This window comes from Heteronotia binoei, chromosome 17 (assembly GCF_032191835.1).
Source record: "Heteronotia binoei isolate CCM8104 ecotype False Entrance Well chromosome 17, APGP_CSIRO_Hbin_v1, whole genome shotgun sequence".
In the NCBI taxonomy this organism is placed as follows: Eukaryota; Metazoa; Chordata; class Lepidosauria; order Squamata; family Gekkonidae; genus Heteronotia; species Heteronotia binoei.
Genome location: NC_083239.1, coordinates 3211748 through 3236320, shown reverse-complemented (window position 1 = coordinate 3236320; position 24573 = coordinate 3211748). Strand labels below are relative to the sequence as shown.

At 43.7% G+C, this 24573-nt stretch overlaps 1 protein-coding gene across 1 annotated transcript in view; it reads right to left on the bottom strand.

The window, feature by feature from the left end:
* SEMA3A (semaphorin 3A) overlaps positions 1 to 24573 on the bottom strand; it is a 302131-nt gene that overhangs the window by 98570 nt on the left and 178988 nt on the right. The window contains exons 7-10 of the mRNA XM_060258129.1: positions 14581 to 14723; positions 3709 to 3823; positions 3544 to 3613; positions 625 to 769 (exon numbers count right to left, since the gene is read on the bottom strand). Of these exons, the coding sequence (XP_060114112.1) occupies positions 625 to 769; positions 3544 to 3613; positions 3709 to 3823; positions 14581 to 14723 (473 nt within the window). The remainder of the gene's footprint in view (positions 1 to 624; positions 770 to 3543; positions 3614 to 3708; positions 3824 to 14580; positions 14724 to 24573) is intronic.

Here is a 24573-nt window from a genome sequence, read left to right as displayed (position 1 = left end):
TTTCAGTGCTACCATTTTAACCAATACTGAACATATGAACATATGAAGCTGCCTTATACTGAATCAGACCCTTGGTCCATCAAAGTCAGTATTGTCTTCTCAGACTGGCAGCGGCTCTCCAGGGTCTCAAGCTGAGGTTTTTCACACCTATTTGCCTGGACCCTTTTTTGGAGATGCCAGGGATTGAACCTGGGACCTTCTGCTTCCCAAGCAGATGCTCTGCCACTGAGCCACCGTCCCTCCCCAAACATATGAACATATGAAGCTGCCTTATACTGAATCAGACCCTTGGTCCATCAAAGTCAGTATTGTCTTCTCAGACTGGCAGTGGCTCTCCAGGGTCTCAAGAGCTGAGGTTTTCCACACCTATTTGCCTGGACCCTTTTTTGGAGATGCCAGGGATTGAACCTGGGACCTTCTGCTTCCCAAGCAGATGCTCTACCACTGAGCCACCGTCCCTCCCCGAGTACTGCTACTCCAGTAAACAGGCTGATACACTATCGACTTTTAGTACTGTTGGAGTCAATGAGGAATCTGCTATTGATAGACTAGCAGTCCACCCAACGAAAGGCCAGTCAGTTCTTCTTTGGCATCATCTGACTTCCAGTGAGGCAACACACTTACTGTTCCTGGCCTTGGATAAGGCACTCTTCCTTGGTAGGGAACCCACTGATAGTTAGGTCCATCTCGATGAGCGTACGGACCCAGGAATACTCGCCTCACATCAGTCATGCTGAACATGCACACTGCTGATCCTTTGAAGATGTTGCTAGAAAGAGAAACAGTGGCTATGAGGGATGAAAAATGAGTGTCTCCACGTTAGCTATTGTGGCACCGCAGATAATTAGAAATACCTTTTTGACATTCTTTACATGTCAAAACAGTTTACATGCTGTAAAACAAAACCCCCAAAAGCTCTAATAAAGATAAATAACAAATCCCAAAAGGAAAGGTCCTTGAAGATGAAGTTAATTTAAATAATTTCACTTGGGAGCATTATATAGCATTTTCCCTTTTCCTGGCACAACAGCTTTTCCCTCCCAGACCAATCCAGTATGGAGAATATGGCAGCTCTTTTGACCCATCGCCTCACCGATGTGGGGATATGGGGAACTGCATTGCAGTGGCCGTCCTCCTTTCTCCATGGACAAGGACAAGGGGTGGCATTTGGGGAGAGAGTTTCACCATCAGTCAGTCAGTCACATTTTATTTGTATCCCGCCCTCCCCGACCAAGCGGCTCAGGGCGGCTAACAGCAAAACTCAGTGTATACATTATTCAGTAAATAGCATTTAACTATAATTAATTAAAATCCATCAAAATTCTAAAAACATTCTAAAAACATTAATACATTTAGTGCTATTCCGCTGGCAAATTTATTTGGCAGTTTAGTAGTTTCAGCTACTGTTACCCTATGACATGTGGTGACCTGCAACAGGGAATCCTCTCCCTAATGTTATTTAACATCTCTAAGAGCCCCTCTGCTCAGTTAATCTGGGGGTTTGGATTGGGTGGTTACGAGCATCCTGTTGGCATACCTGTTGATGGACATCCAGTCTCCACAGATATCTTGGCTAGGGCGGCAGATGCTGTGGCTGACTGGTTACAACAGAGCAGGCTGAAACTTAATCCAGCTAAGATGGAAGTCCTATTCCTGTGTCATGGGGAAATAGGTTTGGGAATTCAATTCCCAGCCCTTGGTGGGACACCATTGATGCCAGCCCCAGTGGTGAGGCGCTTGCTTCCCTTTCTATGAATGCTTCCCTATCTATGAAGGCCCAGGTCACTGACATTACTAGATCAGCCTTTTACCATCTTCCACTGGTCAGACAACTGGTTCCTTACCTTTCCTTCCGTGACTTATATGGCCGAGGACCTGCCTACCTTAGGGACCGTCTCTCCCCGCACGAACCCCAGAGAGCACTGCTGGGAAGAACCTGCTGACTATCCTCGGGCCAAAAGAGGCAAAACTCCAGAGTACCCTCACTCGGGCTTTCTCTGTTATGGCTCCACAACTATGGAAACAACTTCCAGAAGAAATGTGGGCCCCGCGGGACTTTGAACAGTTCCGCAGGGCCTGCAAGACCATCTTGTTTCGAATGGCCTTCACTGATTAGAACTGCTAAGTAAAGTTTGCCATCTAGGTAATAGCACAAAAATATTAATTTTACTGTTTTCAGAATTGTAACAGATTTTAATTAATTGTAGTTAAAACGTTGTATTGTACAATGTATGTATTGAATTCTTGTTGTTAGCCGCCCTGAGCCTGCTTCGGCGGGGAGGGCGGGCTACAAATAAAATGTGATGATGATGATGATGATGATGATGATGATGATGATGATGATGACGACGACGACGACGACGACGACGACGACCTGGCAACAGTGATTCATGCAATGATCACTTCGATGCTTGATTACTGCAACTCGGTCTATGCAGGCCTACCCTTAAACTCCAGGTGGTATAAAATGTAATGGTGCAGCTGCTGACTGGAACGCCTGTGTGGACACATGTTCAGCCAGTGTTGTGCCAGCTGCCTTGGTTGTCAGTTGAGTACTGAGTCAGGTTTAAGGGTATGGGCCAGGGGACCAGCCAGGGGCAAGTCTCTCACTGTATGAGAACCTCGAGTTCTTCAGTCTGTGGCCTGAAAAATGTCATCTGGCCTGGTGGGACTTGTTCCTGATTGATATCAGGGCCCTGTGGGACTTTTTACAGTTCTACAGGGCCTGTAAAATGGAGCTGTTCCACCAGGCCTTCGGTTGAGGTGGCATATATCAAAGGACTTTGGCCTCCCCAATTCAAGCAACCTGGCACTATTTACATTATGGGTGCCAGGAGTGACTCCCCTATTCTAATTAGAGGCTCTCCCTGACATGAACTCAACTTGCACTGAAATAAGAAATTATTCACTGAGTGGCCAACAGGTATTTATATCAGTTAATTAATTGTAATTGTTACTTAAAATGTTCTAATGAATTGTTTTAATTAATCTAATGTATGGTCTTATTGTTGGATTCATGGTGTAAGCTGCCCTGAGCCCACTTACAGGGGTTTTTTTTTTGGGGGGGGGGGGGGATTCCCATAAATAAATAATCAGAGAGGATCAACTCCATGCTGTGTTTGTAAGCCATGCAAGCAATAGACTTCTGAAGGGCCCTGGAGCGGCTTGTGCAGTTTGTAAATTATCTCATACGATCACAACATTGAACTAGCTCAAGAAAAGCAAAGGGGAACAACTTTACTGCCAGCTGAAACTTCTGGATGAAAACAGGAAGTTTTCAGGATGCCAGAGGCAATAAACATTCCTCAGATCCTAATACATTGCAACCAATTTGCAGAAAATCACACATATTTTTCCCAGCTGTGTGGCCAGAGCTTTCAGTGATTATGTACCTTGCTCATAAGGAACGCCCAGTTCCTTAAGCTATGGCATCTACTTGTTTCTAGGGGTTAAAAGGTCAAGAAAATGTATTTCGTTTTAAATGACTTCACATAGCAAGTCCCCACAAGCACCTCTACAAGTAAAAAAAGATATATTCTGTACCTTGAGGTTGTAAATACTCCATAGATCACTGGATTTTTAGGGTCTTTTGAGTTCATTAGAAACACATCCTCTGCCAAGGAAAAAAAGAAACCTAGTCAGTCCCATAATGAGCATGCAGCTCGATGGAAGGTTATTTTGTACTCCCCGCTGATTTTGGTCACTTACGGAGCTCATCAAAATGTGTATCGATGCCATTGGGCCCTGGGACAGAACACAAGAGGCGGGCTTTGAGGAACGTAGTCCACTTGTTGACAAGACTTCTGTGGCCACCATAATCATTCTAGAAAAAAGGACATTGCATGGCAGGTTAGAAGAGGAGAAGCTGAAACCAGGTCAGGCTAGTGAACTGTGAATCACTATTCCCCTCTTCCCCCAACTAATCCCCCAGGAAATAAGTCAGAGCCAAGGTTGCCATAAGCCTGCTTGGGGTGGGAGATCTCCTGCCCCATGGAATGTTGTCTGCCAGAACTCCTGCAGGCAGCAGCAGAAGAAAACAGAAAAGCTATCAATGGTGGTGTGATATCACTTCAGGGGGAAATGTGGAAGTGAGGTCATGCCTCTCAATAGTTTTACTGCATTCAGACCTACCTATCAAATCTACCAGCAGCAGCAATGGAAGCTGAAGCCACACACTATTGACCTCCCCACCATTCTTAGTTATGATTGTCTCTTCTTCCTGCTGACAATTGCCTGCCTTCTGAAAAAATGTCTGGCAGCCAGAGGTGAGGGAGGTAGGATGGCAGCATGACAGAGTATAGTTAGAAAGAAGGTCAAGTCTGCGATAAAATTACAAACAGAATAGGTGTAGATTCAGTGCAGCTGGACTTCTAGTTCCCACCTGGAGATACGATTCATAGAAGCATAGAGCTGGAAGGAATTTCAAGGGTTATCTAGCACAATTTAGGAAACTAACAGATACCTCCTCCAACACACTGCACCAGTACTCCTGCTCTTTGCCCAGAGAAATGCAAAAAATCCCAACCCTCCAGGATCCCTGGGCCAATTTTCCTTAGAGGAAAGTTCCTTTCTGACTGCAAAGTGGCCAGCATTACCCTGAGCATATAAGATAGGGCCACAAGAGCCAAGCACTGGTCTATGCCTTCCTGCCTCACTCTTACAACCTGCCTAAATTCACCATGAGTCATACAATCCACACTGCTGTCAGACATGTCCGTAACCAGGCATTTTTAAGTTGGGGGGCATTTAAATTCTTTGGCTGGCACTGGCTAATTTAATTTGGCTTACATGAATACATAAAGCTGCCTTATACTGGACTCAGTTCATCAAGGACTGTGTTGTCTACTCAGACTGGCAGCGGCTCTCCAAAGTCCAAGGCAGAAATCTTTTATATCACCTACCATAAGGTCCTTGCTGAGAATTGAATTTGGGATGTTCTGCATGTGAAGCAGATGCTGTAGTACTGAGCCAGAGGCCCACCCCAAATTCTTTTTCTGGGCCAGCCCATAAATACCTGCTTCCCTCCAAAACCTGATCTTCAGGTGTCCTGAGAAATGCATCCAAATGCCATGAAGGAAACTGGACAGGGCTCCTCATACACCAGATTTTTAAATTCAAGAAGTGGGTACTAAAAAGATGAAGGAAAAGCAGCTGGTCAGAGAGAAGGCCTGACAGTTGCTGGGTTTTTTTTTTTTGTGATAACCAAAGAAGAAGGGGGTTCTGCCAAGTGCATTCAGATAGACTTCCACTACGTGAAGATAGGTGAAGCTTCACTGAACTGCCACAGGTTCAGAACTCAATGCTAGGAATGAAAGTAATGACTACAAACAGTTCTAAATAAGTCCAAACCCCAGCCTTCCCTCTCTCTGTACATAAACATTCCAATGCAGCCATTATTCTCTAGTTGTAAGCAAATCCAGAGATGCTTCAGAAAGACCACAGGTCCTTATCTCAGATACCACATTTCACATTTCTCCTAGATGGTATGCAGAGGAGCAGTAAACGTTTCTCAGGCCTCCTATGGCAATTTACAAGGGGATGCTTACTGGCTGCTTCCCAGCTTCCCGAAAGACAGTACATAAAATATACTGTAGAACAAAGGGACCGGAAGGATGAAGAGATGAGAAAGAAATAATGGCAGAGGACATAACATACACGACATGGATTCTGACAGCGGGTCAGTGGGGTGAGGGAGGGATTTGTCTTTTTCCCTATCCCAGTGATAGAATTGGTTGTATAATGAAAAGTATTGGGTTCAGATGCTAGAGTGATTTCAGCATAGCTCTTTACTGTGAGAACACACTCTGAAAACACACTTGGCAAGTTGCAACTTTATACACACAAACTCCACTTTCAGCAATAAACAGCCCAATAGAAAAACAGGCACTCGGATCCTTCATTTGCATAGGTTTCATTCAAATGGATATTACCTAATTGGCTGCCTCAGCAATGGGCTTCATTCAAATGTTTATCTCCTGATTGGCTGGCTCTGCAAGAGTGGGCAATCTGAGTGCAGCTGCCAGGAGCCTCTCAAAGGGTCTTTGCTTGAACCTCCCGATATACTACACACCTCCCCTCTAAGACAGGGTTGCACCTGGTTACAAACATAGTCCTGCAGGTAGTGGAGTGGAGCCCACACCTGCTGGGAGCATCTTAGTCCAGTATCATCCAAAGGCTGACAAGAGTCTGGTGGTGCTGCTATCACCATGACAGATTCTGCACCCAGTCCCAGGGAATTCCCTGTAGCAATACTTGCCTCTGGTTGCGGAGGTTGTAGACAGGTCCGAAAGCAGTTCCATGATGTTCCCATCTGAGCTGGATTGTGCTGTGAGTCCCAATGTGCTTGCCTCAGGGTTGTCTCTGGAGGACACTGTCCTTTCTGGCCACCTGGTCCAGAGATGGTCCAGATGGTGATGCAACCCCCAGCCATCGTGTGTGGATACTCTTGTAAGAAACTGGTCCAGTTGGTGAGGTTTCAGCACTGTGCTGCCAGACACATCCCGGACTAGCTCCCGGGACTGTGTTGGGCTGTGCGGTTCTGGAGGGGGGGGGGGGTCAGAAGTAATCCTGACCCCCTAGAGGACCCCTGGAGAGGAATCTCGAAACCAGGGAGCATCGGGGTGTGTTCTTTCCTGGGTGGAGGCCAGGGAAATTGAGCACTCCAGGACTTTCCCCACAGGAACAGACTGCAACAGCAGCCATTTTTGGCATGTGAAACTGTGAATATTCCATCATGGAGAAGTTCTACCGAAGCAAAGGATTTAAGTAAGGAAATGAAGAAAAAAAATAAAGAATATGCAGAAGCAGCTTTCTCATAATAGTCAAAAAACTGTCAAATTAGCCAAATCTATTAAAACTATGGGCACTAAAATGGAACAAGTGGAGCAGAAAGGAGGAGGAATGGAACAGACTCTAATACAATTAGAGATGGATAAAGCAGCTTAGATCTACATGCTTAGATTTCAGAATATACCAGAGGAAAAAGGGGAAGATCTGAGCAACCTACTGAATGAAGCTTTAGCCCCGGAATTAGAGACCACAGCAGTAGAAATAAGAAGAGAATTTGACACAATATATAGAATCCATTCAAGCTATGTGAAAAAGTTTAATTTGCTCAGAGAGGTCCATATCATATTTAGTAGACAAACTATTAGAGATGCCATTTTGAGAAGTACAAGAGACAAGATATTGAAGATAAAAGGAAAAGAGATATGAATTTTGAAGGAAATTCCCTGGAGGGTGAGGCAGAAGAGAAAAGAATATAAAACTTTGGCATCACTCTTGAATAGTAATGCAGTTGCATTTAAATAGTCAGCGCAAGAAGGGTTGTTATCTACCTATGAAGGGCAAAGATTCAGAATTAACTGTTTTTAAAGCACAAGACTTTTTGAAGGAGAAAGGAAATCATCTAAAGAGAACTGATCAGCAGTCAGAAGAAGAAGTCGAGGAAGAGCAAGGGGATAGCAAAGAGGAGGATGAAGGGGAAGAGACTGAAGGAAGTGCCCACAGCTCTTCGAGGGAATCGGAGTCAGAGCCAGATGGAGGGGCTAAAGCTAAAACAAGAATGAAGACAAGAGTCCAAGAGAAGAAAAATAGCAAAGGTAGTAAGCATCATGAATGAAACTCCAACCAAGATCATCCCTATTAACATTAATGGACTGAACTCCCCCCAAAAGAGAAGAAAGACATTTTTACAACTTAAAAAATTGAAATTAGATATAATTTGTCTACAAGAAACCCATATCAGAGAAAAAGACCAACATTTATTGGACTTTAAAACACTTGGGAAATCCTTTATAGCTTCAGATGTGGGGAAAAAAGGGCTTGTAACCTAAGTTAAAGAAAAATATAACTCAAAGGCAATTTATAAGTCAGAAGGTGGCAGACTTTTGCTAGTAGAAATACAGAAGGAAGGGAAAAAATATTGCTGATGCCCCAAAATGATGGACTGGAAATCTTTTTTTAGAAAATGGCAGCAGTTACTAACTAAGTTTGAATATTCAGAGTATTGTCTGATTGGAGACTTCAACGCAATCTATGACAAAAAACAAGATAAAAAATCAGCCAAACAACTGAAGAAGCAGAGTACTCTACTTCCAAGATCCTTTCTTCAACTTGCAGAAGAATTCAACATAGTGGATGCATGGAGAACAAGAAATCCCTTGACAAATCCCTGGACCTTTTACTCACATAGAAACAAATCCTGGTTCAGAACTGACATGCGTTCGGTTTCAGCTCATCTAATGAAGGTCTTAGAAGAAGCAAAATACTTCCAAGAACATTTGCGGATCATAGCCCTTTATTAGTAAAACTATCTGAACCCTTTAGGAGAATGCAATGGACATTAAATACATGGCACCTGAAAGATAAGAAATTTGTAGAAGAAACTAAGAAAGAGTTTGAGAACTTTTAAAATCAAAATATACAGCCTGATACTGCTATACGGACAGTTTGGGATGCAAGTAAAGCTTTTTTCAAGGGGCTGGTGACTGGATTTGTTGCTAAACAGAAAAAAGTCAAATAAGAGATCTAGGAATTGACAGCTGCCCTAAAGGAAAATGAAAATAATTTGAAAAAGAACCCCGCTGCAGGACAACTGAAGTTAAAAATACAGCATTTACAACATTATTATTCATATGGAAGAAGTAGCCAAAAAAAAAAAATAAAGTTTGCGAGACAGAACTTCTTTGAAAATGCTAACAAAACAAGTAGATGGCTGGCTTACAGATTAAGAAAAGAAAAGCAGAAGAAGATAATTTGAGAGATGAGGAGAGATATGAGAAGCATAGTTTACAGAATTTGAAAAATATTGTGGAGACTTTTTATAAAAATTTATACAAAAATCAGATATTTCTATAGAGAAGCAAAAGCAATATTTTGATTTGTACAATCACATTTTTTTAAAATGAAGATCAGAAAAGAATTTTGAATGGAAGTATAACAGTGACAGAAATAACAGATGCAATTAAAAGCCAAAATAAAGGGAAGGTTCTGATGGCCTGCCAATTGAATATTATCAAATATTTGAAGAATCTCTGTATTGTCCTTATAAAGCTGTCTTGGAAGAAGTTTTTTTTACCTAGGAGACAAATGAAAAATAACATGAGTAATATTAAATATATTGGAATATTATGAGGCATATCCCGAAAAGCAATTGGTGCTTGAGTTCTTGGATGCTGAGAAAGCGTTTGATAACATCAGTTGGCAGTTTATTATAGAAACATTGAGAATGACGCAAAGTGGTGAGAAGTTTGTTAAGATGATACAAGTCTTATATACAAATCAGAAAGCTAGAATTGCGATAAATGGTGATCTTACAGAGACAATCCCCATCTAGAAAGGAACAAGACAAGGGTGTCCACTCTCACCGTTGCTATTTATCCTTACTTTGGAAATTTTTAATGAAAGGATTAGAGGGGATGAAAATATCAGAGGAGCCAAAATAAAGGGAGAAGAGTATAAATTGCAAGCATTTGCAGATGATTTGGTATTCATATTAGAAGAACCTGCTGATTCTATAGAGCATTTAAAAACTAATCTTATGACTTATAGCAGGGGTGGCCGACAGTAGCTCTCCAGATGTTTTTTGCCTACAACTCCCATCAGCCCCAGCCATTGGCCATGCTGGCTGGGGCTGATGGGAGTTGTAGGCAGAAAACATCTGGAGAGCTACCGTTGGCCACCCCTGACTTATAGCAACGTAGCAGGTTTGAAGATAAACTACCAAAAAACAAAGATGATAACAAAGAACCTGAGATGTAAATTAAGGACTTAGTGGAAAAGTCAATGTTTCAAGTGGAGAAAAAAGTTAAATATCTTGGTATTTATCTTACTAACAGACTCACCTCACTGCGGGAGGATAACTATGTTAAGATGATGAGTGAAGTACAGAAAATTTTAGAGAAATGGAAGGATTTACAGATATCATTAATGGGAAGAATAGCGGTAGTCAAGATGAATGCATTACCAAAAATTCTCTTCCTTTTTTCAGACTATTACAATCATTTTGAGAAACAAAATTTTTGGCTGACATCCTTAAATTTAAATCTGACCATGTACAAATGCATTTGTAATCTCGGTTTCTTTATTTTATCTCCAGTGTTTAATTTTTTTATATTCTGTGTACGCTCATTAGCAACTCATTAAAGGTTTGGTATGGCATTTTGAAAAATACTTTTTTCCAGGAGCTGAATAAAATAGTGTCTAAATTCATCTGGCAAGGGAAAAAACCTTGGATTAAATTTAAGGCTCTGCAAAATGTAAGAGAAAGAGCAGTCTTTTTCTTACCAGATTGGAAAACATAATGCTTGTGTGTTGGTCTGGATCAGAGAATGGATGAAATTGGACAATTCGAGACGTTTGAAGTTAGAAGGCCATGACCTTAAACAGAGTTGGCATGCATTTCTTTGGTATAGACTACCAGAATTCTATAGAAATTTAAAAACCACTACCTGAGAAGGGCTTTAATATTAGTTTGGGAGAAGACGAGAGCTTACATATATAGTAAGATCCCAAACTGGGTCTCTCCAGTGGAAGCCTTTACACACCCAAACTTATTTCAAAGGAAGGATCTAATTGGATATCAGGAACTTCTAGAGAAGGATGATACTTTGAAAGCCAGTGAAATATTGAAAAAACAAAACACTGAGTTGACTTGGTGGACAAGAACACAGATTGAATCTAGATATGCTAAATATAAAGTATAAGGGTTCAATAAGTATAAGGGGTCTTGTGTTCTTATCATGTTGATAAGATCACAAGAAAAGCCATGTTGGATCGGGCCAATGGCATATCCTGTCCAACATTGTATCACACAGTGGCCAAAAAACCCTGGTGCCTTCGGGAGGTCCATCAGTGGGGCCAGGACACTGTTGCCCCCCCCCCCCCGCCCCGCCAAGAATACAGAGCATCACTGCCACTGTGATACGTTGCAGGGGTGCATGGAGTGGCAGGTGTGGGCAATGTGCCCTAATTTCCTACAATTCCAGTGTTATGCTTCCTGAAACCTGCATGTCTTCCCTTGGTGGGTCCCCCCCACCCATACACACACACAGTTGGCACAAGGGGTTCTCTGGAATGGTTGTGACCCTTCTCACTTCTGGCCAGAGACATTCGTAGACAGAACTTCCTCATTTTCCTTGTCCATGGAGGAGAAATCTTTGATGTGCCCCTGGTGGACAGGCTTGGTTTTGGGGGAAGGAGGTGGGTCTGGCATACCTCCTTCGTTGACTGTTTGCAGCGATGGCCTCTTCATATCCTGCCTTGAAATCCAGGTTCCTCTTTGCAAAGAGTCATCTCTAGAGCTTCTCAGCACAGAGGCCGCATACCAAGCAATCACAGAGGGCCTCTTCAAGGTTGGGAAATTCACACAGGTGTGCAGCTTTCTTAAGGGTGGTCACAAAGCCTGTGATCATTTTCCCTGGAGTCTGGTTCTGCTTGTAGAAGACATAATGGCAGGCAAACCTGGAAGGCTGTGGTAAGAAGTGGTCTCGGAGCTTCGCCTTGAACATGGTGAAGGACACCGCTTTGAGTTCTTCTGGTGCCACGAGAGCTCGGGCAACCTTGAAGGTGGCTTGCCTGCAGACACTGAGGACCATGGCTTTGGTGCACTCAGTGTCACCAAAGAGATTCTGCCATGAGATTTATTTATTTATTTACTTGGGATTTTTATGCCACCCACTCCGCAAGCGAACTCTGGGCGGCTAACAATCATAATAAAACATTTTTAAGATTACAGTTGTAAAATGATTAAAAAAAAACATATATAGACAATTTAAAAGACCAAACATTTGGTGCTATGAAAAAGATTTTGTTAATGTCAGACGTGTAACTTGCTGAAACTGAATTGTAGAATAGAGTTACTTGACATGACTAACGCCATGATGTACTTTGATGTAGCCTCTGCTTTACTAACCCTGAGAAATGTAGCAAGTGCCTTTCCCCAAGCATATTGTAACCACAAGGAGTAAAATATCACACCCAGTCGAGAAAGCCAGCTGCAGCTTTGAAGTTAACATCTCCAAGTCCCTCTTCCCTGAGAAAGAGAGATAAGGCCCTGGGAAGACCGGATTGTCTCCAGGGGTGTGAAAAGGGCTGTATTGTTTCCTACTTTCGAATTGTAGAAAAGGCCAGCTTCAGCCTTGGCCCAGTATCAAACTCAATCTGCCTTTCTGCTTGACTGTTTGTTCTCAAATAAATGGATTAATTTTGTCTCTATTTGAAGTTCCACGTCTTGACAGTTAACCCAGGTGGCTTATATAGATATCTCAGTTCTTCTGTCAGTCTGTTAGCAGTCTTGCAGTTGGTATTGCTCAGTGGCATAGGAGAGGCAGCCTCATCCCCCATTAGTTGTTGTAGGCCTGTCAAAAGAGTTCAGTTTTACAGGCCCTGTGGAACTGGGAGAGGTCCTGCAGGGTCCTTATGGCCTCTGGGAGAGCATTCCATAGCGTCGGTGCTGCCACTGAAAAGGCCCTGGCCCGTGTAGAGCTTAGTCTGGCCTCCCTTGGTCCGCAGATGGATAACAGATTTTGGGCTCCTGATGTCTGGGGAGTATATTGGGAAAGGTGGTCCCTTAGATAGACAGGTTCTTGGCCATGTAAGGGCTTTGAAGGTCGGTACCAATACTTTGAACTGGATTTGGTATACAATAGGCGGCCAGCGCAGCTCTTTTAAGCACAGGCTGAATGTGTTCCCATCGAGATGGAACTGAAATTGGGAGATGCAGGCCTCAGATTCAGCAGGAGCTCACAGGAGCGCAGCTCCTGAACCTTTCTGAAGGTTCCCTCTCTTCCTCCCCACCTACTTTGTCCATTGAATAGTAGGTGCAGCTGCATAACAATCCCTGGATTAGGAGAGCGGGCAGCCAGCCAGCCACCAGGAGCTTTCCCACATCCCCAGCAGCCCTCATAAACCCCTGGAGAAGCCTATGCCACCCTTTCTCCACTTCTTATATGATTTGGGATGGTGGGTGGCTTTCTGGCCTTTTGACTGAGGATGGTGGTGGTCCAGGAGAGCCCTAGGAGAGTGAGGTGTGCTTGGACTAGCTGGTTCTCTAGCCAGCCCAAGGAGGCCTTGCTCATCCAGGGCTCTCTTTTCTTGCATTGGGTTGCTTTGGGCTGGTGGGGAGGCAGCATATGCTAATGAGCTTCACCACCTATTTTTCTACAAAAAAAATAGCCTCTGGGGAGATATATGAGTCCTAGTCCTCGGCGGCAGCAGCAAACAGTTCAAAATGGCCCTTGGCAGCCATGTTGACTACTCCACTGGAGTGACTGAGGGATTGGGTGCTGGTTGGACAAGGTGACAATTCCTTGCCAAGAAGTGGTTCCACACAGTGATTCAGCTCTGTTCTTGGGGCTGCATGCCCAAGCAACAGCTCCATGTTTCAGCTCTTGGGGCTGTAAACCCAAGCAACAGCTCCATGATTCATCTCTTGGGGCTGCAAACCCAAGCAACAGCTCCATGTTTCAGCCCTTGGGGCTGCAAACCCAAGCAACAGCTCCATGATTCAGCTCTTGGGGCTGCATACCCAAGCAACAGCTCCATGATTCAGCTCCTGGCGCTGCATACCCAAGCAACAGCTCCATGATTCAGCTCTTGGGGCTGCATACCCAAGCAACAGCTCCATGATTCAGCTCCTGGGGCTGCATACCCAAGCAACAGCTCCATGATTCAGCTTTTGGGGCTGCATGCCCAAGCAACAGCTCCATGATTCAGCTCTTGGGGCTGCAAACCCAAGCAACAGCTCCATGATTCAGCTCCTGGGGCTGCATACCCAAGCAACAGCTCCATGATTCAGCTCCTGGGGCTGCATACCCAAGCAACAGCTCCATGATTCAGCTCTTGGAGCTGCAAACCCAAGCAACAGCTCCATGATTCAGCTCTTGGAGCTGCATACCCAAGCAACAGCTCCATGATTCAGCTCCTGGGGCTGCATACCCAAGCAACAGCTCCATGATTCAGCTCTTGGAGCTGCAAGCCCAAGCAACAGCTCCATGATTCAGCTCTTGGAGCTGCAAGCCCAAGCAACAGCTCCATGATTCAGCTCTTGGGGCTGCAAACCCAAGCAAAACCCCACCTTTGTTGCCAGTGAAAAGTAGTGGGTTCAGATGCTAGAGTGGTTTCAGCATAGTTCTTTATTTAGCGAGAACGCACTCTGAAAACTCACGTGGGAAGCTGCCACTATATACACACAAACTCCACCCAAAACACACTTCCAGCAATAAACAGCCCAACAGAAAAACAGGTGCTTGGATCCTTCGTTTGCATGGGCTTCATTCAAATGGATATTACCTAACTGACTGCCTCAGCAATGGGCTTCATTCAAATGGGTATTTCCTGATTGGCTGGCTCTGTAAGAGTGGGCAATCTGAGTGCAGCTGCCAGGAGCCTCTCAAACAAAGGGCCTTTGCTTGAAGCTCCTGATACGCGACATATAATGAGGTTGAGGATTCAGAATTGGGCTTCTATAAAAAGGATCTTTTCTAGACAGAGAAATAACTTGGCTGGTTGTGACCAAGCGCAAACCAAGACGGATGGAATTCCACCATCACTCATTCATTGCCATTCAATCCCATTTACCTTGCAGATCTGTCCTATTCGGGAATGCATGGCTTTCCCAGAATGTTCCCCATCGATTGCATTTTCACGGAAGAAAAAATAGATCTTGTCGTCTTCAGGGTTGTCACTTTCTGGGATCAGATGTATGCTAATAAATCTTGGATCTGAAAAGAAAATGCATTATAATGGGCGGATTAGAGCAAAGGAAATAAGTGATTTTCATTTTACTCAGTCTTTGCCTCAAATACTGTCACTGGCTACAACCACAAGGTTGGCTGTAGAAATAAACTCTGGAGTCCAATGTTCTTGCGCAGGTGTAGAGCAGCAATTACAATGTTTGAGTGTTTGATCTGGGAGAGCCAGGTTCAAATCCCTTCTCTGCCATGAAACTCACTGGTGCCCTTCGGCCAATCAGTAACATTCAGTCTGGAGAAAGGGAGGCTGAGTGGGGACATGATTGTTCTCTTAAGAACATAAGAGAAGCCCTGTTGGATCAGGCCAACGGCCCATCCAGTCCAACACTCTGTGTCACATAAGAACATAAGAGATGCCCTGTTGGATCAGGCCAGTGGCCCCTCCAGTCCAACATTCTGTGTCACATAAGAACATAAGAGAAGCCATGTTGGATCAGGCCAGTGGCCCCTCCAGTCCAACACTCTGTGTCACATAAGAACATAAGAGAAGCCCTGTTGGATCAGGCCAACGGCCCATCCAGTCCAACACTCTGTGTCACACAGTGGCAAAAAATTCCACATGTTAATCACCCTTTAAGTATTTGAAAGGCTTTCACTTAGAGGGCCGTAGGGAGCTAAATTATGAGTGGAAAGATACCAACTGGATATTGGGGTTTTTTAAATAGTAATAATAGTTCAACAGTGGAATTACATATGAAAACACAATAAACATTGATATGCAAATCACACCAAGGGAAAAAAATCAAACTATTCTAAACATAAATATACAATACAGACAAACACCGATAAGAAAAGTTCATAAACAATGTGCCATCAGGAACTACAAAATGCAATTCATGAAAAATTCAACAGATAAAGACCAATCTTCCATATCCTTGCGAGTATCATTCAAATTTTGTTATAATGTGGCTCATTTGTAAGGGGATTACTAAGAACATTTTATAGTTTGGGCTTATGCAACATTTGTTTACAGGCAGCTGGATTTGTACATCTCTTGACAAAGGATCTCATCCAAAATGGCTCTATTACCGTACAAAGTGCCATTGAGAAATATACAAAAGATTTCTCTTTACTTGTTAGATTACACATTGCAGTTCCGGCTGGAACATTGTTTATGAATTGTACTTCACTTGGTTATGAACTCCACCTATCGGTTTCTGCCTGCAATTGGAAAAACATTTGTAAGATTGGTCTTTACCTGTTGAAAAATACAATAAGCTGTTCTTTATTTTGTGGACTGTACACTATAGTTCCTGCTGGAACACTACTTATGAACTTTTCTCAACTTGTCTATGAACTCTATCTATTAGTTTCTACCTGCGACTGGTTAAGTATTTGAAAAATTGGTTCTTTTCTTTTCCAGCCTGTGGACAGCTATTGCCCTTTTAGCATGAGATGCTAAGGACTGAGTCAGAAACTTGCACTAGCAAAGTGTGTGCTTTAGCCCTACTGAATGTCCCCTGCTTTTGCATAGGAATTAATAAAAGCAATGTTATCAGTCCCCAAAGAACGATGAAAATGTTCAATGCTTTTTTTGGAATTTTATGGGAAATTTTAAAACCATTTTTTCCTCTTTTTTTTGAGCAGGAATGCACAGGATCACAGTTCCGGCTGGCTTGATGTCAGGGTGTGTGGCCTAATATGCAAATGAACCCCTGTTGGACTTTTTGTACACAAAAGCTCTATGCACTATGCTTTGTTGTGATCCGTCAACACCAAACAACACACCAGTGGCATCTAAGAGAAAAGCAGAATGTCAGTTTTGCTTAACTTTGTTTTTGCCAAGCCCTTTCCATGATCCCATCCTTTCAACATGTCCCACAATGGTTAGTCCTGACTTTAGAAACAAACAGCCTAGCGAAAGGAAGTACATTTTTCACATAATGTGTATAGGGTTGCCAATCCCCAGGTGGGGGCAGGGGATCCCCCGGTTTGGAGACCCTCCCCCCGCTTCAGGGTCGTCAGAAAGCGGGGGGAGGGGAGGGAAATGTCTGCTGGGAACTCTGTTATTCCCTATGGAGATTTATTCCCATAGAAAATAATGGAGAATTGATCCGCGGGTATCTGGGGCTTTGGGGGGGGGCTGTTTTTTTGAGATAGAGGCACCAAATTTTCAGTACAGCATCTAGTGCCTCTCCCCAAAATATCCCCCAAGTTTCAAAACAATTGGACCAGGGGGTCCAATTCTATGAGCCCCAAAAGAAGGTGCCCCTATCCTTCATTATTTCCTATGGAAGGAAGGCATTGAAAAGGTGTGCCATCCCTTTAAATGTGAGGGCCAGTGCTCCCTTTGGAGTTCAATGATGCTTGTCACAGCCTTGATCTTGGCTCCACCCCAATGTCTCCTGGCTCCACCCCCAAAGTCCCCAGATATTTCTTAAATTGGACTTGGCAACCCTAAATGTGTAACTAGAACTTCTGGAACACATTGCCCCAAGAAGTGGCGGTGGTTTGAAGTAGTATGATTGTTACAAGTATCAGATGATTAACAAAAGACTGACCTACCAACAGATAATAAGCATAGTAGATCAGATGTTGGAGACCAACACCACAAGGAAAGAGCTAACACCTTCCTGTACACTCTTGTGAGCATCTAAAGACAACTGCTATTGGAAACAGATCGTTGGTCCACATGGATGAATTTGAACGTCCACATATGGTGATGTGAATGACAACATCGTTACAAGGTCAGCCTGAAATAACATTTGTATCAAAAATCAGAATTCATTTCTGTATAATAATTTTATTAATCATTTGTAAAATTCTTAATTTCTTTAGCCTAACCACTGTGGAAGATTTGTAATAAGAAATTGAAATGGAGAATTAAAGCACCTGGGTCTTCGTATGGAGAACTTAGGCTAAGAAAATATCTATGTGGGACTTGATTTCCTTCGCTTGTAGGTGTCACAAGGAGCAGTCAGGATCCAAAATAGGCCTTGTTTACAGCAGTGGTATGTAGTTATTGTTTTCGATGGCTCACGGTTGACTTCACGGAGCAGTTCTACCTTCTCAGATGCATGCATCTTAGCTGCGGCCTCTTACCTCCACTCTCACAACAGTCCCGTTACATAGAAGCTATCTTACTTCATTTCAACAGTAGTCACAACTACTCATGATCGACACAACTACAAAAGACCCGCATTAGAAGACTCAGCCAGAGTTTTCAATGGGGTCAAGAAAAGTACGGTAGTGCAGATGCATTCTTTCTATTCTTTGGTCTACCTAGCCCAAAAACCTCTGTGAAATGCAGGGAGCGGGGGAGTCTGGAAAATTGGTATTGTACCCTATGCCAGAAAGTTACTTTCAGCACAAACTCAGAAATGATGCCATTCTGTCAAGGCAACAATGACATCACTTTCAGGTTCACAGCTGAGCTGCCATAATGGTATCTGCATGAAGCTGGTGCTGCTGACAATCCCCACCTCCATTTGTTCCTGCTGCTCCACTGAGTTATATCTGGCAAGGTTAGTCGACTATGATTATGTTTGAATTGCTACTGAGATTTTGCCACAAGAAAACAAAACAGAACAAAACAAAAAACCAACACAGATGTAGAAGAAGAAAAATATCTGAGAAATTCTGAAAGAAGAAAAAGAAGATGAAGATATTGGATTTATATCCTGCCCTCCACTCCGAAGAGTCTCAGAGCAGCTCACAATCTCCTTTACCTTCCTCCCCCACAACAGACACCCTGTGAGGTGGGTGGGGCTGGAGAGGGCTCTCACAGCAGCTGTCCTTAAAAGGACAACCTCTGCCAGAGCTATGGCTGACCCAAGGCCATGCTAGCAAGTGGAGGAGTGGGGAATCAAACCCGGTTCTCCCAGATAAGAGTCCGCACACTTAACCACTACACCAAACTGGCTAAAAGCTAAAAGAAGTTCAAAAAGATATGCCTCAGGCAGGGTATCTAAACATCTCACGGGACGAGTGCCACAAGAAGAAGATATTGGATTTATATCCTGCCCTATACTCTGAATCTCAGAGCGGTCATAGTCTCCTTTACCTCCCCCCACCCCCACAACAGACACCCTGTGAGGTAGGTTGGGCTAAGTGAGCTTTTACAACTCCTATGAAAGCTCTGGCTGACCCAAGGCCATTCCATCAGGTGCAAGTGGAGGAGTGGGGAATCAAGCCCAGTTCTCCCAGATAAGAGTCTGTGCACTTAACCACTACACCAAACTGGCTAAAAGCTAAAAGAAGTTCAAAAAGATATGCCTCAGGCAGGGTATCTAAACATCTCATGGGACATTGTTTGAAATAAAATTCTAAGCAAAATTTGTGGGTTTTATCTCAATATAAATATTTGGGAATTTCAAGAGTTCTGACAGCCTTAATTTCCTGTCTGTCTGTAAATACGTTCATGTATCAATAGCCAGATCAGCACAATGGTGAATTTCATGAAATGACATCGCTTCATTCAAATGCTTCTAATTAGGTTTACCAAGCCTTGGAAGGCAAAAATCTGCCCAAGGGTTCCTCCCAAACATGGGACCTATGAGGTCAAGGGCAGACTTCACTGGAGTAAAGGTCCAAATGTGTCCAAATGCAGAGCTGAAGATCGTAGGGTAGAAATGCAGTACAAGAATGGAAAGGTGAGCAGAAGATACAACTGACAGCTGCAGTGTTTAGAGAAGCTGCTTCTGAGGCAGAGAAAAGCATGGGCTGAAAAGGAAAGTTAAAATTGACTGCAAGCTTACTGCCACAAATACCTAGTGCCACAACAAATTCTTTGTCTTGAGACCCTAAGTGTTTTAAAAGAGGGTGAATCTCCCCTTTGATTTCCTCTGTTATGTGAAAAACCGACATCGGGCTACATATCAGACTCAAGGACAAACCGAAAAAACGATGGAAGATTAAGGAAGTCCCAAATACTAGAAGTTGCTACTGTTAAACCCGGTTCCAAAACTCTCTCGAAAGTGAAACAGCCTGAAGAATAAATTTTATATCTCAATATTACATATATTTCATTATCATCATTGTAAACAGTCAAACATAAATTGTGACAACCAAAGTCCCAGTCCTTTCAGTCCCGTGTAAGCATGTCAGTTTCTGACTTCAGTAGCTTAGCTCAGACTTCAGTAACTTGGCCCCCCACTCCTGCAGGGCGGGTTAAAGTGCTAGCGCTTGTGCTGATTCAATTGAAGAAAAGTGCCTTATGATTTTATATCAGTTCTTTCTTCTTTCCAAACAGCAGTTATAACAGCTTCAGAACATCGACAAGTTGGAAGTCATAAAAGTGGGCGCAAAGGAAGCCTCTGACAGTAATGTCAGCGTTTGTTACCGTTTCTGGTTCACTCTTCCTCGAAGAGGCATTCCCCACTCATCACTTCAAAAATGGATCATTCCTACAGGAGGAAGCTTGATGGACAGCCGCTCCTCCCATCCTGAGCCGGTCCCTGAAGCATTGGAGACATGAGAGCCTGGGAGGTGGAAGGGAGAATAAAGAGGCAGCAATGCTGGTGTGTGTCAGGTCTATGACTATCTTCAGTAATAACAACTCTCCATTTCATCAGGATTAGTGTTTATTGTAAGAAAGGATAGTATCACTGGCAAGGAAAGGAAGCACCAGTCGTTTCCGACTCTGGGGTGACGTCGCATCACGTTTTCACGGCAGACTTTTTTACGGGGTGGTTTGCCCTTGCCTTCCCCAGCCATCTACACTTCCATCCCCCCCCCCCCAGCAAGCTGGGTACTCATTTTACCGACCTCGGAAGGATGGAAGGCAGAGTCAACCTTGAGCCGGCTACCTGAATCCAGCTTCCGCCGGAATCGAACTCAGGTCAGGCAAAGCCAGTGACAAAATTAAGGCGGGATGCAAGTGAGTGAATATATACAGCAGTGGTTAGCCGTTACAAGTGTGCCTAACTTTCTGGCGTGAGATAAGTTCAAAATATTAAACTGTTACAAAGCAGACCTGCTCACACTATGTGATTTGTTAGTAAAACACTCTTAACAGATATTCATGACCTTGGGAGGCAGACACTGCCAAAAGGCCCAAACACTTCTGTTTTCCCCATAGCATAGCAGGTGTTTCAGAACAGAGTAGTGACAGAACAATACCGTCTGTACTTTGGGAGGGTCCATCACTATCTCTTTCTCTGACACTTGGTAGCCGAGGTAGTCAAGTTTGGTTTTGTGGAACTCGTTTTTTGGATAGTTTGGCGAACAGTTTTATTTTTATACAAAGTTTTTAGGACTTCCCTGACTAGTTTGACATGTGAATCTACGGCATCAGAATGAATCAAAATATTGTCCCAGTAAACCATGACCCCTTTGTAAAGGAATTCTCTAAGCACCTTGTTCATAAATACTCCAGGGTCCCCTTGCAAGCCAAATGGCATCACCAGGTATTTGAACTGTCCCATGGGTGTATTAAATGCCATTTTCCATTCATCTCCCTCCCTTATGCGGACTCAGAAATAAGCATCTCTATGGTCCAGGTTAGAGAATATTTGTCTTTGTGCCACCATATTAAGTACATCTTTGATAAGGGGCAATGGGTACACATTCATCATCGAGACCGCATTAATTAATAACTTATAATGCACCTTAATTAATAACTTATAATGTTTGTTTTATCTAACTTTTAACTTAATTTATGATTGTAACTTAACTATGTTTTATATTTTAAATTGTTTTTATAGGAATGATTATATTTTATTGTAATCATGGTAAATACCATGTTCTGTGAGCCGCACTGAGCCTGCCTTTGGCAGGGGAGGGCGGGATATAAGAATAAATTTATTATATATTATTATTATTATTAATGCCATGGTAGTGTGCGCAAAGTCTCAGGCTCCCGTCTTTACTTTTCCAGAATAGTACTGGGGCAGCATGTGAGGAGGTATCTGGCCGTATGAAGCCACAGGCTAAATTTTTATCCAAGAATTTGCAGACCTCTTCCTTTTCCCCTTTCCCTATCGAGTACATTTTTGCTTTTGGCAACTGTTGCCCTGGAATCAGTTCAATAGTGCAGTCCGTGTTCTTATGGTGAGGGAGCTTGTCCGTTTCCCTTTCTTTGAAAACTGCCTTAAGGTCTCTATGGGAATGCTATGCACTTTGGCTACAGTCAGACACAGTTTTTCGTTCACAGGGGGTGTGTTTGGGCCCCACTCTGACCTCCACATGTGGTTGTCACAAGAGCGGTCTACAAAACTAACTACATGGCCACTCCAGTGGATGTGGGGTTCGTGTTTGGCTAGCCACGATACTCCCAACACTAGTTGAAATGAGCAAAGGCCTCCGTTTCCCAGTGTGGGCCCACCCCCACTGGAATGGGCTCTGTCTTGTGGGTGCATGGGTCACCCCTCATGGGGGTACCTTCCATCTGCTTCCACCACTTTCAGGGCCATTATATCCTTGGTGCAGCCCAAGTCCAATAGGGCACACACATGCATGAAATGTTTACGTTTTGGGATTAACAAAGTCGATGGTACAAAAAACAAAGTTCCAGTAACTCTCACTCTCAGTGGCACCGCTATATCTCTGACCTGTTGGCGGATGCCATCTACAACAGGTCGTTGTCATTTCCCACTGGCGAGGCATCCTCGGATTCGGCTCCAGATTCGACAGAAGAGAGTCCCGATCTGGTCAGGAGAAGAGTTAGATTCTTTTCCTGTTCTCTCACTGCCAATGTCTTCACCTGGGTTGGTTTCTTCCCTCTGGGCTGGTCCTTCTTGGGTTTGGTGGCAGTGAACATCTTCAGAGCAAAGGGAGGGCCTCAAGGCCCCTCCGGGCATTCGTTAGTGAGGTGGTCCATTGCATTGCATCAGTAGCAACAGCAACTTCCTGGCTTTTTCTTGGTGAATGCTGGGCCGGGAGATTTTTTTGGTTCCACCTTTTGCCCCGACTGAGGCTCGCATCTCCCCTTGCCCCGTTGTTGCTGTCGTCAGTGTCGAAAGTGGAACATAGATGCACCGGTTCAGGTTATATACTCTTACAAGGTTCGTTAGAAGCGTGCCTAAATTTAGGGCATGAAGACAGTTCAAATCCAGTGGCTACAAATCACACACACACTCACGACCAAGCTTTCTACAAAACATCCCAGGAAGGGAGTTATGACCTTGGAACCAAGTAGGTTCCCAGCTCCTAGGAGACAGCGAGTTAACTTTAGTTTCCCCAACAGTCTAAGCACCCATACATTCCACAGGCTGCATCAAAGAGATACAGAAATGGCAAGTAACTTGACACACTGCCCCCCTTAAGTGGTCCCTTGGGGTTTTGAGGGAACTTTCTTATAGAATTTACAGATAAGATAGGGGGTGTCAACTTGCAAAGACAGCACCCATTCATTATATGAGGGAGGAAACTGCAACAATTTAATCAAAAAGTTCAATGTCCCCTTTTTCAGTTTGGCATCTAATATTTATTGCACTTCATGGTAGTTTTGGTCGCCAACCGGAATGGGTTCAGGAGTGGGGGGGGGGTGTGTGGATGCCACCATGATCCACCAGGATCCCTTTTCAGCAGGCTGGAATGAAAGACAGGATGAACTTTACTAAAGGCTTTAGGCAAGTCCAATTCATCAGACACTTTATTTATAATCCTCTTTATTTTGAATGTCCCCAGATATTTATAAGCCAGTTTTTAAGAATGCTGATTCAGCTGAAGGTTCTTTAGTGACAGGAACACCGAATCCCCTATTTTGAAGTCCTAGGAAGGGGAGTGGTGTTTATCATAGTGGGTTTTATATGTCTCTTTGGCCATCTGGAGGTTCTGCTGTATGAGTTTCCATGACTCACTTAACTTAGTCCACCATTGGGAGAATTCGGTAAGGGGATCTCCCTCTCCCCCCCCTCCCCGGTAGCAATGGTAAGGGTTTTCCCTCATAGGCGTTTACCATAAACAATGCACCATATTCTGCAAATGGAAGCAGCTCTACCCAATTAGATTGTTGGTGGCAGATGAAGCATCTCAGATATTGTTCAACAATAGCATTAACCCTTTCAGTCTGGCGGTCTGTTTGAGGATGGCAACCCGAACTAAGACCCATCTCAATCTGGTTTAGTTCACAGAAAACTTTCCAGAATTTGGCAATGAACTGAAGGCCCCTGTCACTTATGACCTTATCTGGAAATTAATGCAATTTCACCACGTGTTGGAAGAATAAGTGTCAAGAACGTCTCTTTATCCCTCTTGCCATGATTTTGCTGTCACTGTATTGTTTGGCTTGAATGCATTCTTGCTTAGCTCATCTTGCTTCTGCCATCTTATCTGAGGAACTTATTATTGAAGCACTTTCTACCAACCAAGGTCAGCCGCTAACGAAGTACAGATAACCACATGGACTTCCAGACTTGGGGGAGTGGGTACCGCCAAAAGCTGCTTTTGCTTTGCTGCACTTGCACTTGAATTTTAACAGCTGGGGCAAGGGGTTAAATAGAGAGGCAATGGGCTAAGACGTCAATCTTAGCAAGGATTTGGTGTACTGCCTTTGATACCTGGAATAAACTGATGAAATGTTTACATGAGTTGTTCCTTGAATCAAGGTCCTGACATATTGCTAAGACTCACCTACAACCTTAGTCACCATCCATCCCCAAAGACGTTGGGAGAAGAGAAGGACATTGCTAAGGAAAAACTAATTATGATGATGGTAGAAGAACCAAAGGTGGAGGGGGCAAAGGTGGTTCCCACCTCCGTCACAGTTTGGAGAAGGGAGTGGGACTCCAGATATCTCTGGGAGAGTATTATCAGAGATACTGAGGGAAGCCCCCCTCCAGATCAAGGCCCTTGTGTTTCCCCAGAGCTTTCCCCTCATGGGGGTTTGGTGACGAAGATGCAGGGTGGCCCTGTAGGAGCGGAGTGAGCAAAAGCTTCA